General features: G+C 48.6%; 3 protein-coding genes across 3 annotated transcripts; 1 reads left to right on the top strand and 2 right to left on the bottom strand.

Moving 5' to 3' along the window:
• Positions 1-3,328: 3,328 nt before the first annotated feature.
• BU24DRAFT_236777 (uncharacterized protein) lies at positions 3,329-4,236 on the bottom strand. Its single transcript, XM_033522245.1, has 2 exons — positions 4,004-4,236; positions 3,329-3,940 (listed from the first exon to the last, which is right to left on the bottom strand). The coding sequence occupies exon 2, from the start codon at positions 3,928-3,930 to the stop codon at positions 3,442-3,444; it is 489 nt and encodes a 162-aa protein (XP_033381737.1). The 5' UTR covers positions 3,931-3,940; positions 4,004-4,236; the 3' UTR covers positions 3,329-3,441.
• On the bottom strand, positions 4,121-5,665 carry BU24DRAFT_394168 (uncharacterized protein). Its single transcript, XM_033525219.1, has 2 exons — positions 5,261-5,665; positions 4,121-5,205 (listed from the first exon to the last, which is right to left on the bottom strand). Exons 1-2 carry the CDS (start codon positions 5,318-5,320, stop codon positions 4,480-4,482), a joined length of 786 nt encoding a protein of 261 aa, XP_033381738.1. The 5' UTR covers positions 5,321-5,665; the 3' UTR covers positions 4,121-4,479.
• Positions 5,666-5,875: 210 nt separating this feature from the next.
• Positions 5,876-13,447, top strand: BU24DRAFT_464186 (uncharacterized protein; the record flags this gene model as incomplete). The annotated part of the gene is made up of 11 exons (XM_033532184.1): positions 5,876-6,085; positions 6,139-6,587; positions 6,639-8,184; positions 8,236-8,598; positions 9,438-9,647; positions 9,728-9,773; positions 9,823-9,878; positions 9,924-10,350; positions 10,399-12,439; positions 12,492-13,021; positions 13,080-13,447. The coding sequence occupies 11 exons, from the start codon at positions 5,876-5,878 to the stop codon at positions 13,445-13,447; spliced, it is 6,246 nt and encodes a 2,081-aa protein (XP_033381739.1).
• Between the last annotated feature and the right edge of the window lie 805 nt (positions 13,448-14,252).

A 14,252-nucleotide genomic window follows, 5' to 3' on the forward strand; every position in this document is an offset into this window, starting at 1 on the left:
TTTGGCGTGCTCTATAAAGTCTGGCTTCAACTTTCGACTAAATATGGGCCATGAACATGTTCCGACGACGCTTGAATGTGATTAAATGGAGAAGTGTTTCCTGCATCATTGGTACCTCCCAACGTACATGAGATTTTAAAACGCGACTGACGTTCATGGAATGAGACTCGCCTGTTCTTTGCTTCACTCGTACCTATACCAGCTGTTATGGTCGTTTATAATGATTGTATCTACTCAGTACCGAAACTGGTAGCTGAATGTCCTGGCGTTGGCTGTTTTGACAAGCTTAAGGTTTTTCTGGCAATGGAACTTACTACTACGCCACATATGTCCTGACCCATGTGGTCCGGTATCCGGACACACAAGACTCAATCAGTTTCTTTCTGGGCTCCTGCATTGTTCAGCCAACAACGATGATCACCACCTGTGAGAATGGAAAACACAACAATTACTCGAAACATGTGGAGACCCACGAGTAACAAACCTATTACAGAAAGAAAAGCATGAGCTGCTCTCGTCGGGCAAAAAAGAAATGGTCGGGTTTCATTCATGTGGAGAGAAAAGCATAATGGAGACGCCTTAACATTCCTGGCACTACTTCGCAATAATGAATTTCTTGTCGTCATATGGTTGGACTGTCTTCCACCGATAAATTTGTATCCGGCTATGCCATGTTTGACTGTGGACTTGACTAAACCATAGTCCTGAGAAGGCTGAAGATCCAATCTCGCCGCGGCCTGGGGTATGTGCGGGTTTTCATTGATGGCTTCACTATCTACAGTGACTCGCTGGGCAAACACGAACCAATGCAGCACCTGGATTCCTCTTCAAACAATTTCGAGAAACGGAAAATGCTCTCGCCCGAAAAGATCCTTTTCCTATATCAACCTGCTTGACCAAAAGGTCGATGCATATGAACAGTCCCCGTGAATTCCACGGCCATCGAAGTCCTCGGAAAACGAGGGAATGTTGGATAATCGAAGGCTGTTGCCAACTTAGACATGTCCAATGACATGACTGGCTACCTATGTGACAAAGTCCCCTATGTGGCGGCCCTGCAATCGTCCCTCCACTAACTCAAGAGGACAGCCTTCGATGGCCTCCCGAAGGGAAAAGGCACACAATGCTGAAACAAACAATGTATGACCGTTCCGCGGACCGGACTCGTAATCTCGATACAAAATTGTGCAGACGCTCAGGAATGGTCTGTCGTCTCCTGCTTATCAAGCATTTGGACATGGCACCATGCTTGTTTCCATGGCCAGTAGATTTGGAGGCTGCTTCGGATTACAAGAGGAAGGAACATGAAACGAGGAAGAATTCACAATATGAGCTCGACTTTCGAGATCTGTGGTTCATGACCCAGACCCCACGAACGTCGTACCCGATAATGATGCCATGCTTCTGCTTCGAAGCATGCTCGTCGGTAACAAATGGTTCGTGGGAAGGATTTAATGCATACCAAATTGAAATGTTCCAGAAGCTGTACAGCGTTCATGGGATGTTCTTTTGCGCGCATAGTTCGTTCATCAATCCCTTGCCACTAGTCTCAGCATAATTACCTGCATCAAAGAGGCCCAAAACCTTCATCAAAAGAGACTGATGGTTCTGCCTTGGAGCTGGGCTCAAGAGAATCGATAAACAAATCAATACGATGGAACGGATGACTGGTGTTGTCGAACAAGATCTGATACGTATGACTTATGCGTTTCATGTGACTAAAAAGCATAGACATGCCTACATCATCCACCGAATGTGGGAGGTTTGGACGTCGACTTTCCAGTTCAGCGAAATGAGAAACTCCGAAGAATGAGCGACTGTATTTCCATGCAGAAGTTTCATGCTATGAGCCATCAAGCAGCACCTAACAGCAGCACTACGAAAGTACAATGTTTCTGTGCTGGGAGGGCCCTCGACTAGATCGTCATTTATCAATGGCACAGCACATGGCGATGAAACGTGCAATTAACTCACCTGCCATTCGTCTGAATGACGGATAGAACGACTGAAAAAACACAAGCAAACAAGTGAATGTCCACTTCGAGATCCGGTCTACATACTTGTGAAAAGGCTATGTATGGTTCCTTCATGTTCGAAGTTCTGGAGCATAGACAGCCTGTTCGCAAACCTCCTGATGTTCAATTCCTTGCAAAAGGATGGCATTAATGCTATGGTTTGTGGATGTCCGTACATCACCGTAATGGACGGATTATCATACTTCTATGTGAAGCGCGATTGGCATAAGTTTACATGAGTGAATCCGAGAAAGGTTTGGAGAAAAGAACCTTTACTCCCATCACATGAGAACTTCTTGGGAAACCTTAAAATGTCCTTCTAGAAGGCCTTAGATTACGGAACAATGTCCTTTCCGAGAGCAATGAGCAAAACCCGCATTGAATCTAGAAATATGGAGCAAGATATATTTCACGTGCGCGTCTCGTATTTCGAAATCTTACACATACTCATAACAAACTGCCGATGATCGAGAATCTGGGAAGAAAGCGTTTAGACCACGCTGCAATATGGTGACTCGATTTGGTCTATACTACCTACCGCAGATCAATGTGGATCGCGCCCTATTCTTCACGACTTCCCGCTAAACAAACACACTCTTTGCGTAATTATGAGTGCTTCTTGCGAGGTAAGACCTAGCAACATGTCATTTCGACTGCACAATGATCTGGCACATGTTTAGACAGTTTGAGAGTATCTCAAGTATGATACCAAAAGTGGTTCAAGTTCAAAATATTGGGAGGCGAGGGAAGCTTTCACGATTCGTGAAAAAATCTAGCAGAACACAAATTTATAGACAGAAGTGATTTACGGACGGTATTCCAGAGGCTTTCTGCTGCTTGGAGTGTAGTCATGCTGAAGAAAAAGTTCGCCAAGCTGATGTTCAATCGAATAGCTAGCGGTGGTATATGGCAGTAAAAGTGGCCCTGGAATTCATCCAGGTTACATAAAAGAAGATCATCCCGCTAATATGACGATCGAAAGAAAGAGGCTTTGCATGTATGTCTGTTGGACTACGATCCATGACATGGGATGCATTGATACGAAATGCTATCGAGAGCCTATGGAGAAAGTCTTATGACAAGTATGTTACGGGTTATGAGATTCCCCTAGAGCTCACCCCAATTCTGGGGTGAGGCTTCTGGTTTGATATGGACTTGGTCGGTGGATTCAGTGTTTTTTTTATTTTTTATTTTTTACTTTTGAAGGATCTAGTATTTAATAAATTTTAGTATTGATTCCATTTACTTAGTTCTAGCTTTCAATATATAGAACTCCGCAATACTTGGAACTATGTGGACTTAAACTACTGTCGACCTTATATCATGATTCTACCCTGGTTTGTAACTAAGCCTGCATGACTCCGGTTTTCTTCGTCCCCATTTGCACTCCATAATGGACCTGATTGATAAATCCATGTGACTCCATCTATACATCAGCAATCCACTCTTCGGCCCAGAACTCGATAACACATCTCGCAAGTTCAGGGCCTAGTAAACTCTCAACCGCCTGTCTGGTACCTTCTTCCTTGATTGCACGCAACGATAGAAGCATCAACTCCTTCAAACTTCCAGCCACGTCGCTGAGAGCTATGACTTGCGGCTCGCTTAGGCGACCTGTCGCCGTGCACCATGGTAGGAGGTCCGTAACATTGGCAGGTCCTCGGACGGGCGGATGGTTGGCTGGCCTATTGGCTATACCAGATGCCCGGAGTGCTGCTGCTGATGGTGTTTGTGTGAAGAATTGTCGGATGTCACTGGAGCCATCGAGGTGGGGTGGATATCTCAAACCGGGTAGATGGTTGTGGTCACTGGCGGGAATTTGCATTCGGTCAGATATGTGAGTGACCTGGCTTGATCGAAGATCTCGGTTGGCGAATCCTTGATGGCTGCTCATGTTTCCTGGAGTGAGGGGCATTTCCTAGGATCTTGACTAGTATTAGCAATTGATGGTGTAGAAAGATTGGCGTTTGAGAGGTGTTCGTTATTACCTGAGCCTTGTTAAGTCAATGTTCTCTGGGATTCTCGTCTTAGGTCTTCTACAGCACCACGCCTTGAATTTAAGCAGACGGGAAAGTGGGTTTTTTTGCAACCAACTGTGAAAGGTGGAAGTCTCATGCGTAGGAGTGAACTTTGAGAGCTTCTTTCACGATCCACGCCGCCAATTGAGGAAGGCACGCCCTGGCGTTACTCGAATCTCTGATTCACACGTGATTGTGGAAGTTGGATCCGATGCGGAAGAGCAGTGAAGAGACAAAATAAATCAGGAGAGAGTCGTCATGAGACATTGTACTATTCATACATGATATTTTTACATGCTAATGCATCCGGAGAAGAAAACAAGATCTATATACACTGGTGGAGATTCATAAAGACATTGGTCTACCTGTGATCCAAACGGGTATCGCGGAAGGTGTTAGATGATGCGGTCATGGAGATTTGCGGAATGGTTTTTTTTTTCCCAGTTCTACTCTTTCTTGGTGTCCGGAGTCACTTGATGCGGGTCTAAGGCTTGTGTTGCTTCCGTAGGAATGGATGATGGCTGGAGGTGCGGTTGAGTTTTCCCCTCCTGTAATTCCTCCTTTTGTTTTTCTTGATTCTTATCGTCCGAAGTTTGGTTTTCTGGTTTTGATTTCCAGAAACCTAGAAGTTTCCCGCCTGCTGACTCCAGGCTTGAGGTCGACGATTGTTTTGCCTTCAAGTCATCAAGCTCGGCCTTGACTTTCTTGAACTCCTGCTGTAGCTCTTCTAAATCTTCCCTGATATCGTCTCGCGCGTTTTTCGCCTTGCGTCTCTGGCGCCATTGCTCAAACACAATCACACTAATGCCCACAGCGAAAATGAATGTCTCAGCCACGAAGTTGGCTCCCGTTTCAATCGCTTTTGCTTCGGAAAGTGGCCGAATACGTGGTCTGTGAGAAGCTTCTACTTTCTTCCTTGCTGCTTCCTTCTCCTTCTCCGTCATGGCCTCTTCTGCTTCCATCTCCGCTTCGGTTTTGACAGTAGGCGCCTGTGCCTTCTTACGAGCTGCCTCCGCTGCCGCAACCTCTTTTGCTATCTGCCTGTCGATCACAGCAGGATCCTGTAGAAGGCCGAGTCGCATGCGCATGTCGATCCGATGAAGTCCTTGGGCGAACTTAATACACAGTCTGCGAAACCTCTCATGTTCGTGAGCATTGCGCTTAATGGCATTCTATAGAAGATAATTGATCAGCCTTAGAATCCGAATAACAATAGAGAAGACTTACAGCCATTGGCTTCGCGGCTGTCCGCACGAACAACGATGTTATCTTAAGTGTAAGAGACATTGCGGCGAGATAAACGTTGAGGCGGAGCTATAAGGTATAGCACAGGAAATCTATGATCTGTGGTAGCACGACGAGGCTTTCATAGTACTTTGTAAGGTAGAAAAAGACTTCCGCATAGTGCAATGCCAAAGGCTGAAAGCTTTTGAAGCTCGAAGCGGGCACATTGGCTTATGACATGTCGTCGCGAACTAGGTATGCTGCCTTCGGCGGTCGGTGGGAACTGAGGCCGATCCAATGTGTTCACGCTAACCCTCGTTCAGCATAATCATAACAATATACACAGAGCAGCGAAAGCAAGTATCTGATCAGTAGCATATCAATCTCAGTAAGAATAAATAATAGATGATAATATTGCTAAAATGCATAGCATTAAGCTCATTATTTATGCTATGTCATAAGTTCTATGGATCTCAATGAGGTATTGGGAGTATTGGAAAACAGCCTTGGCACTGGGGGGTTCCCCTGCCAACTGCACGGCCCGTTTGTTTAGTTACCGCCTCTTCGACCTCCAACACATTCTACTATCAATTCATTCTCGACATCTCGACAAACACAATGGCGGCCCCTCCAGTACACGCTGAGCCTCCACCTGAGGTTGTATACGATCCAGAAGGACTCCAATATGAAACAGGACCGCAACTGGGAAAGGGTGGCTTTGCTATCTGCCATCGCGCAAAGTTGATGGGCCATGAACATCTTAGCAACAACATAGTGGCCCTGAAAATTGTTAGGTCGAAGATGGAGCCACCAAAGTTAGCACAGAAGGTGCATTCACTCTCATAATTTGGTACATTGACCATGTTACTGACGCGTTTTAGTTTGTGACCGAGCTTCAAATCCATTCTAAATTGGCGCATCCAAATGTAGTCGAATTTTATCGCGCATTCTCCTTCCAATCGAGCACATACGTCGTCCTAGAGCTCTGCGAAAATGGATCTCTAGCCGACGCGATTAAGAAACGAAAGTACTTCACGATGCCCGAGATCCGTCGATTTATGATCCAAACTTGTGGTGCCATCAAATACTTGCACCAACGCAACATCGTTCACCGCGATCTCAAGACGGGAAATCTGTTTTTGGATAAAGATATGAATGTCAAGGTTGGAGACTTTGGACTCGCGGCGTTGCTCGTTTCGCAGAGTGATTTTGGTGCAATCCGAAGAACGACTATGTGTGGTACTCCCAATTACCTTGCACCCGAGGTCCTTGAAAAGACTGGAAAGGGTCATGATGAGAAGGTTGATTTATGGGCCATTGGTATCATGATGTGAGCGCGATGAATGATTCGATGTGTATGATCAACAACTTACGCGTTCAGGTACACCCTTGCTGTTGGCAGAGCACCTTTCCACGCGGCAAAGCGTGAAGACATATACCGCAAACTCAAAGCACGAGAATATACCTGGCCTGACATTTCGAAATTTCCCAACGAGATCACCGATGACCTGCGCGATGTCGTCTCCTCCTTGCTCGTTCACGAAGATGAACGTCCCACCCCAGACCAGATTGTTAGCCATCCGTTTTTTAAGCTCGGTCATGTTCCTCTCAAGCTAGACACTTCTTGCACTTCACGTGTTCCAAAGTGGCCCAAGATTCGACCACCAACCGCTTCCACGATCAAACGAGGCTATACCGACGAATGGTTCATCCTGTGCAAATCTTCCGCAGTTGGGGAGTACGAATCCGGGAAATCATTTGGGGCATACGGTAGCAGAAGGAACAAGACCGTAGCGAGGGACTGCCAGAAGGAGATCGAATCCGGCAAGCAGCCCAACATACCATTCGCGAAAGACACGGTCTATTTACCATTCCCGGAGCGCACACACTGGCCATTCCAAGCTGCTGGAGGGTTGAGTGAGATTCCGGAAGAAAAGGAATCATCTTCGGAAGGCCAGGCTCTTCTCGATACGTCTGGCAACGACAGGACCAAAGGCCGGCTACCACGGGTGACAAGAAGGGAGGCAGCAATGCCTACACTGAGGGAGAATCAAGAACCTGCGCAGGAACCAGAGCCGGCCAGGAGAGTGGTGGACAAGCAGCCGACTCGCATGCGCGCCGTTCGCAAGATCTCCAATCCAGGCCGTGTGACCGCAGCTACGGCTGCACCAGCTCCATTGCGTGTGCCGAAAGAGACGCGACCAGCTGTGACCCGATCGAAATCGACAACGGATGCAGTGAAGCAAGCACTACCGGAACTGGAGCCACTGCGAGTTACCAAAACAATGTCGCGATCCGTAGCGCGACCGGAGAGTGCACCAGCGGATCCTTCAGCAACTACTAGAACTGCCCGTCCTTACAGAATCATGAGTACAACTGAGGTGCCTCTGACTGATCCTGGGACCGTTCTAGCACGCCTTCATTCCTTCAGGGACAATGTAGCTCGCGCACTCCAGAAGAAGAAGTCAATGTCCAGGCGGGAAGATGCACCACAGTTGCCATATGTTTCGAAGTGGGTGGATTACTCGAGGAAACATGGTGTTGGATATGTTCTCGAAGATGGAAGTGTCGGCTGCATCTCAATCGCTTCAAAGCATCACCCAACAACGGTGGCTTTCACACATCAGGGGTATTCACATCTGTCCAAACTCAACAAGGATCCCGAATATCTCAGTCAGGTACCTCTCGAATTCTACGCATCTCCTTCTGACACAAAGGGGTTGGTTCGCATCGACGTAACCGACAAGCAGAGGAGGGAGGGTATCCTCTCCATTTGGCAAAAGTTTGGCAAGTACATGTGCGCTCAATTGGGTGTTGATGTCGACGAGCGACCTCGAAGAAGCAACTCGGCATCTCCCAATTTCGTCAAGTTCTATCAGCGTCTCGGAAGTGTTGGTATCTGGGGATTTGATGATGGCTCGTTCCAGGTAAGGAGTCTTGCAAAGCCGTGTTCCTTTTCAACGACTAACTCTTCATAGGCCAACTTCCCTGACCACACCAAGCTTGTTTTGTCCCCAGATGCTGGGTACTGCAACTTCATTTGCCTTTCCCTTGATGCATTAGACTGGCTGAATGACAACGAGAAGCGTCAAATTCCATGGAAGTATATCAAAGATCGCGAAGTTCTTCATGGCTCTTTGCAACAACTTCTATATGGTTCGGCCGACAAGGCAGACGCCTATAAAGAGATCACGGAAGCAAACAATCTCCGAATGAAATTGGAGTTCATTCAATCCATCGTCGACGGCTGGGTGGAAGGTGGAGGAATTGGATGTCTTCTTGAACCCAGAAATTACATTTGGCAAGGAAATCAACTTGAAGGAAACAAAAAGCAAGACTGGGTCAGTGTCGGGCGTTTTGGTGGCGATGTTTAGTGCGGTTTGGGTTATTCGATGTTGTATCGGCAAAGCGACGGCGTTCTTCGGTTTTTGGCATAGGCATTGCACGGCGTTGCTTCATGGTAATGATGTCCACGTCAACCCTTCTTTCTCTTCGAGTTCTTCAAGCTCTGCGACTGAATGATACTCCTCCTCTTGACTTTTAGGCTTCTGTTGATTTTGAATTTTCTTCTCTTGTGCTCAAGGAACGTTGCGACTCAGACGATATGAAATTCTTGCATACTGAACTACATCGCACCGTGCTTGCTGCCTGAATTATCGATGACGCGTAAGAGGCAAAGTCGTGCGGAACTGGTTGAACATCAAACGGTACAGTGCTGATATTTATTCCGGAACCATCGATGACGGCGGCAACGAGCTTGCGAGTAAGCTTGCGTACGCAATTGCAGGCGAGATGACTTGTGGCTGAGTCGTGGCTCCTTGCCAGCCAGGAGTGCCAGGATACGAGATAGTTCCGAGAAGGCCGCTGTACTTGGCACTGTGACGACGTTTGGGAACGCTTGCCCGCCCACCGCCAGCCATCACACATCTACATCGCACAGTCAACGACGCCCGTTGCTTGCGCATTCACTTTTACTTCCGACCTTTGACGCTCGTTCGCTTTGGAATTCGAGCGTTCGTCCATTACACATTTCCATCATCCCTCCTCATCCCCCGCAACGACACTGCTATCCCCTTGTGTACTGAGCGCTATTTCGGGCATCGATCATGGTATGCCACCTCGCACAATCCCGCACCTTGGCCACGAATGCGCAATTGCTAACGTTTTCCCTCCCATACAGGCGGTTTCAAAGCGTGCGGGGCGCAAAAAGGACGCCGGTGGTAAATCAGGCGCCAGTGGGGGACAGAAGTCACAATTCTCGAAGAAGGCAGTCTTCGAGACGACCAAGAAGAAGGAGGTCGGAGTGTCAGATCTCACACTTATCAGCAAGATCTCAAACGAAGCGATCAACGAAAATTTAAAGAAGCGCTTTGAAAATGCGGAAATCTACGTGCGTCGAACCTCTGCGATATCAACCCCGCCGATAGCGTGATACAGGAGAAGTGTGGACAAGGGCTGACTCGGTGGCAGACATACATTGGACATGTGCTTGTATCCGTCAATCCTTTTCGGGACTGTAGGCGACATTCCGATCCAGACTGCGCGCTGTTGCTGACTTTAGACAGTGGGAATCTACACAGACCAGGTCCTCGATAGCTACAAGGGCAAGAACAGATTAGAGGTACGCCTTGAAAACCCCCACCTAAATTCGATACTGACGAGATAGGTTCCTCCTCATGTTTTTGCCATTGCCGAGTCATCCTACTATAACATGAATGCATATAAGGAGAACCAGTGCGTGATCATTTCAGGCGAGTCGGGTGCAGGGAAAACAGAAGCTGCGAAGCGGATCATGCAATACATTGCGAATGTTTCCGGAGGAGCCAATTCGTCCATTCAGGAAACCAAGGACATGGTGCTGGCCACGAATCCTTTGCTCGAGTCGTTCGGAAACGCAAAGACGCTACGGAATAACAACTCTTCCCGATTCGGAAAGTATCTCGAGATCCAATTCAATGCGCAAGGAGAACCTGTGGGTGCGAACATCAACAACTATCTGCTGGAGAAGTCAAGAGTGGTTGGCCAAATTACCAATGAACGTAACTTCCACATCTTCTACCAATTCGCGAAGGCGGCATCTTCGACCTACAGAGGTATGTGAGCGTACATGGGTGTCAAGAGCCAGTGTCTAACAAACCTAGAACAATTTGGCATACAACAGCCACAGGCTTATGTCTACACGAGCCGATCTAAATGCTACGACGTCGACGGTATTGATGACCACGCCGAGTTTAACGACACATTGAATGCAATGAAGGTGATCGGTTTGAACCAAGGCGAACAGGATAATATCTTCCGGATGCTGTCTGCTATTCTTTGGCTCGGAAACGTTTCATTTCAGGAAGATGACTCGGGAAATACGGTCATCGCTGATCAATCAGTCGTTGATTTCGTTGCTTACCTCCTGGAAGTGCAATCGGCACACGTCAACAAAGCCCTTACGCAACGTGTTATGGAAACAAGCCGCGGTGGCCGAAGAGGTTCCGTCTATGACGTGCCTTTGAACATCGCTCAAGCGACTTCCGTGCGCGATGCGCTTGCAAAGGCCATTTACTTCAATCTGTTCGACTGGATTGTGCAAAGAGTGAATGTTTCCCTTAAAGCGCGTGGTACCGTAACTCAATCGATCGGTATTCTGGATATCTACGGATTCGAAATTTTCGAACGAAACAGCTTCGAGCAATTGTGCATCAATTACGTCAATGAGAAGCTCCAACAAATCTTCATTCAGTTGACGCTCAAGACAGAGCAGGAGGAGTATGCCAGGGAGCAGATCAAATGGACGCCGATCAAATATTTCGACAACAAGGTGGTGTGCGAGCTCATTGAAGAGAAGCGACCACCGGGTGTGTTCGCTGCGTTGAACGACGCTTGCGCGACAGCCCATGCGGACCCAACTGCCGCCGACTCAACCTTTGTTCAGAGACTTAATGCGCTATCATCAAATCCCAACTTCCAACCACGCCAAGGCCAGTTTGTCATCAAGCATTACGCTGGTGATGTGTCGTATGCTGTTGAGGGCATGACTGACAAGAACAAGGACCAGCTCCTGAAGGATCTGTTGAACCTGCTCGGTCAGAGCTCGAACACCTTCGTGCACACGCTCTTCCCTGAACAAGTGGATCAGGACAACAGGAGACGCCCTCCAACGGCTGGTGACAAGATCAAAGCATCTGCCAATGACCTTGTTGCTACGCTCATGAAGGCACAGCCATCGTACATTCGAACGATTAAACCGAACGAGAACAAGTCACCGACAGAATACAACGAGCCTAATGTACTCCATCAAATCAAGTACCTTGGTCTCCAGGAGAACGTCCGCATTAGACGTGCAGGCTTTGCGTCCCGTCAGACCTTTGAGAAGTTCGTGGAACGCTTCTTTTTGCTCTCTTCGAAGACCTCATATGCCGGAGAGTACACATGGTCAGGAGATTATCAATCTGGTGCTAAGCAGATCCTCAAGGACACCAACATCCCCACAGAAGAATGGCAAATGGGCACGACCAAGGTTTTCATCAAGACACCAGAGACTCTCTTCGCCCTCGAAACGATGCGAGATAGATACTGGCACAATATGGCAATTCGAATCCAACGCGCATGGAGAAACTACCTACGATACAGGACCGAATGTGCTATTAGGATACAGCGATTCTGGCGACGTGTCAATGGCGGCTTGGAATTCATCCAGGTCCGCGACCAAGGTCACAAGCTACTCCAGGGACGTAAGGAGAGAAGGAGGTTCAGTTTGGTGGGATCGCGCCGATTCATGGGCGACTATCTCGGCATTGGCAACCGTGGCGGTCCCGGTGAAGTGATTGCCAATGCGATAGGAATCTCTGGCAGCGAAGAGGTTCCGTTCTCATGCAGGGCTGAGGTGCTGGTTTCCAAGCTCGGCCGATCAAGCAAGCCTGAGCCTCGCACATTGGTTTTGACAAAGAAGAACATCTATCTAGTCAAGCAGGTTATGGTCAATCGGCAAATCCAGATCCAAGCTGAGCGAACAGTGCCAGTGGGATCTCTGAAATTCGTTGGCACCTCGACGCTCAAGGACGACTGGTTCTCCCTTGGAATCGGATCGCCGCAAGAGCCCGACCCCTTGGTCAACTGTGTTTTCAAGACTGAGTTCTTTACGCACTTGAACACCGTTCTGCGAGGATCACTGAACCTGAAGATCGGCGAAACGTAAGTCAAAATTCCCTAGCATCCAGACTCACTTTGGACTGACATGTGACAGGATCGAATTTAACAAGAAACCTGGCAAGCTTGCACAGGTCAAGGTGGTGAAGGATCCCGCCGTTCCAAGAGATGATATGTACAAGAGTGGTACTATCCATACAGGCCCTGGAGAGTCGCCTAATTCCGTGTCGAAGCCAACGCCCAAAGGCAAACAAGTGGCAGCCAAACCTATCACCAAAGGCAAGCTTCTGCGTCCTGGAGGCCCGGGTGGGGGTCCATCAAAGCTTGCCAGTCGGCCGAAGCCCGTGCCTGCAGCCTCATCAATGACCTCTACACCAGCTGCCGCATCCCAATCAAGGCCAGTGCCGCAACCCGTTGCGTCTTTATCGAACGGCGTAGGCCACGCACGCAATCAGTCATCGTCATCTGTGCGAGCGCCGCCTCCACCGCCGCCTGCACCTCCTGCAGCACCCCCCGCTCCGAGAGAACCGACGTTTCGTGCGCTATACGACTTTGCTGGTCAATCAGCAGGCGAGCTGAGTATCACGAAGGGCGAGGAGGTACTGGTGACACAGAAAGAGGGTAACGGTACGTATATCCGATGCTTTGTCTACATATATTCACTCGTGTCTGACCAAATTTGTAGGATGGTGGCTCGCAAGCCGATTAGACAAATCAGCGTCTGGGTGGGCACCGTCCGCTTACTTGGAAGAGGTAGTCAGTAAGCCTGCACCTCCCCCAGCACCCCCAGCACCCCCAGCACGCCCCGCTTCCAACGGCGGTGGAATTCGCGCCAAGCCGACACCCCCTGCTCCGCCTGCGAAGCGCCCATCCGCAAAGAAACCCGCCCCAGCCCCGGTCTCCAGGGACAGTGGCTATTCAGGAAGCGGAGCTAGCAACATCGACTCTGGAGCAAGAGACAGCAGCGGAAGCATCGCGGGAGGTCTGGCAGAGGCTCTGAGGCAGCGTCAAGCTGCAATGCATGGCCGCAAGCCGGAGGAGGATGATTGGTGATGGATCTGATATGAAATGATGTGATAGGAATAGATTAGATGGACCAATTGCATATCTGGAAAGGTTTCTTGATGAACACTGGTTCATCTGCATGGAAACTGTTGAAGGGTGAAGAGCCGAGGTGGTGCGTAGCGAAGCAGGCCCTGATTAAGTTCGTTGAGATTGGGAGGTCGCAAAGCTGCTTCACTTTTTTCCTTGGACCTAGTTCTTTCCGACACAGGTACCAGTACAGGTATTGCAGGTACAGGTACAGGAACTAGCTGCCACAAGCCAGGAATTGTGAAATGAACATGCGCCTTTTCTCGGCGGTGACTGAAGCGGAGGTAACTGTAGGTAGATAGGTGTGAGCGGTAGCCCCGGTGGGTATGATTCCCGGATTTGGCTACTGTGTTAGAAGCGATGGAGTGTTGGTTTGATAGACGGATGGAGCTTCGGCACGATGTTGCTAGAGAGTAAATTTTGAGATTATACATATAGATATTGCTAGCTTCAATTCTACGCAATCTACCCAGAAGCTACCTTCGCGACATGAATGATCTTCATGTGACAGATCGCTTGTATGATCGCCAATAACCATAACTTGCCTGAGCAAGTAAGAGGTACCTTGGCTCTGAAACTATCGGTGATAAGGTGCTGGATATCAGAAATTGGGGAATGGTAAGGACGGACGGATATCTGGAGATTGTGGATAGATTGAGTATGCCATTATGATTATTATTTGACAGGATGGGGTGAAGATAACTTAGATGGTGGAGAGAGAGAGGATCCGCCCAGACTGCGGTATGATCGAGGCTCATCAGCGACT

This window comes from Aaosphaeria arxii, assembly GCF_010015735.1.
Source record: "Aaosphaeria arxii CBS 175.79 unplaced genomic scaffold BU24scaffold_6, whole genome shotgun sequence".
NCBI lineage: Eukaryota > Fungi > Ascomycota > Dothideomycetes > Pleosporales > Aaosphaeria > Aaosphaeria arxii.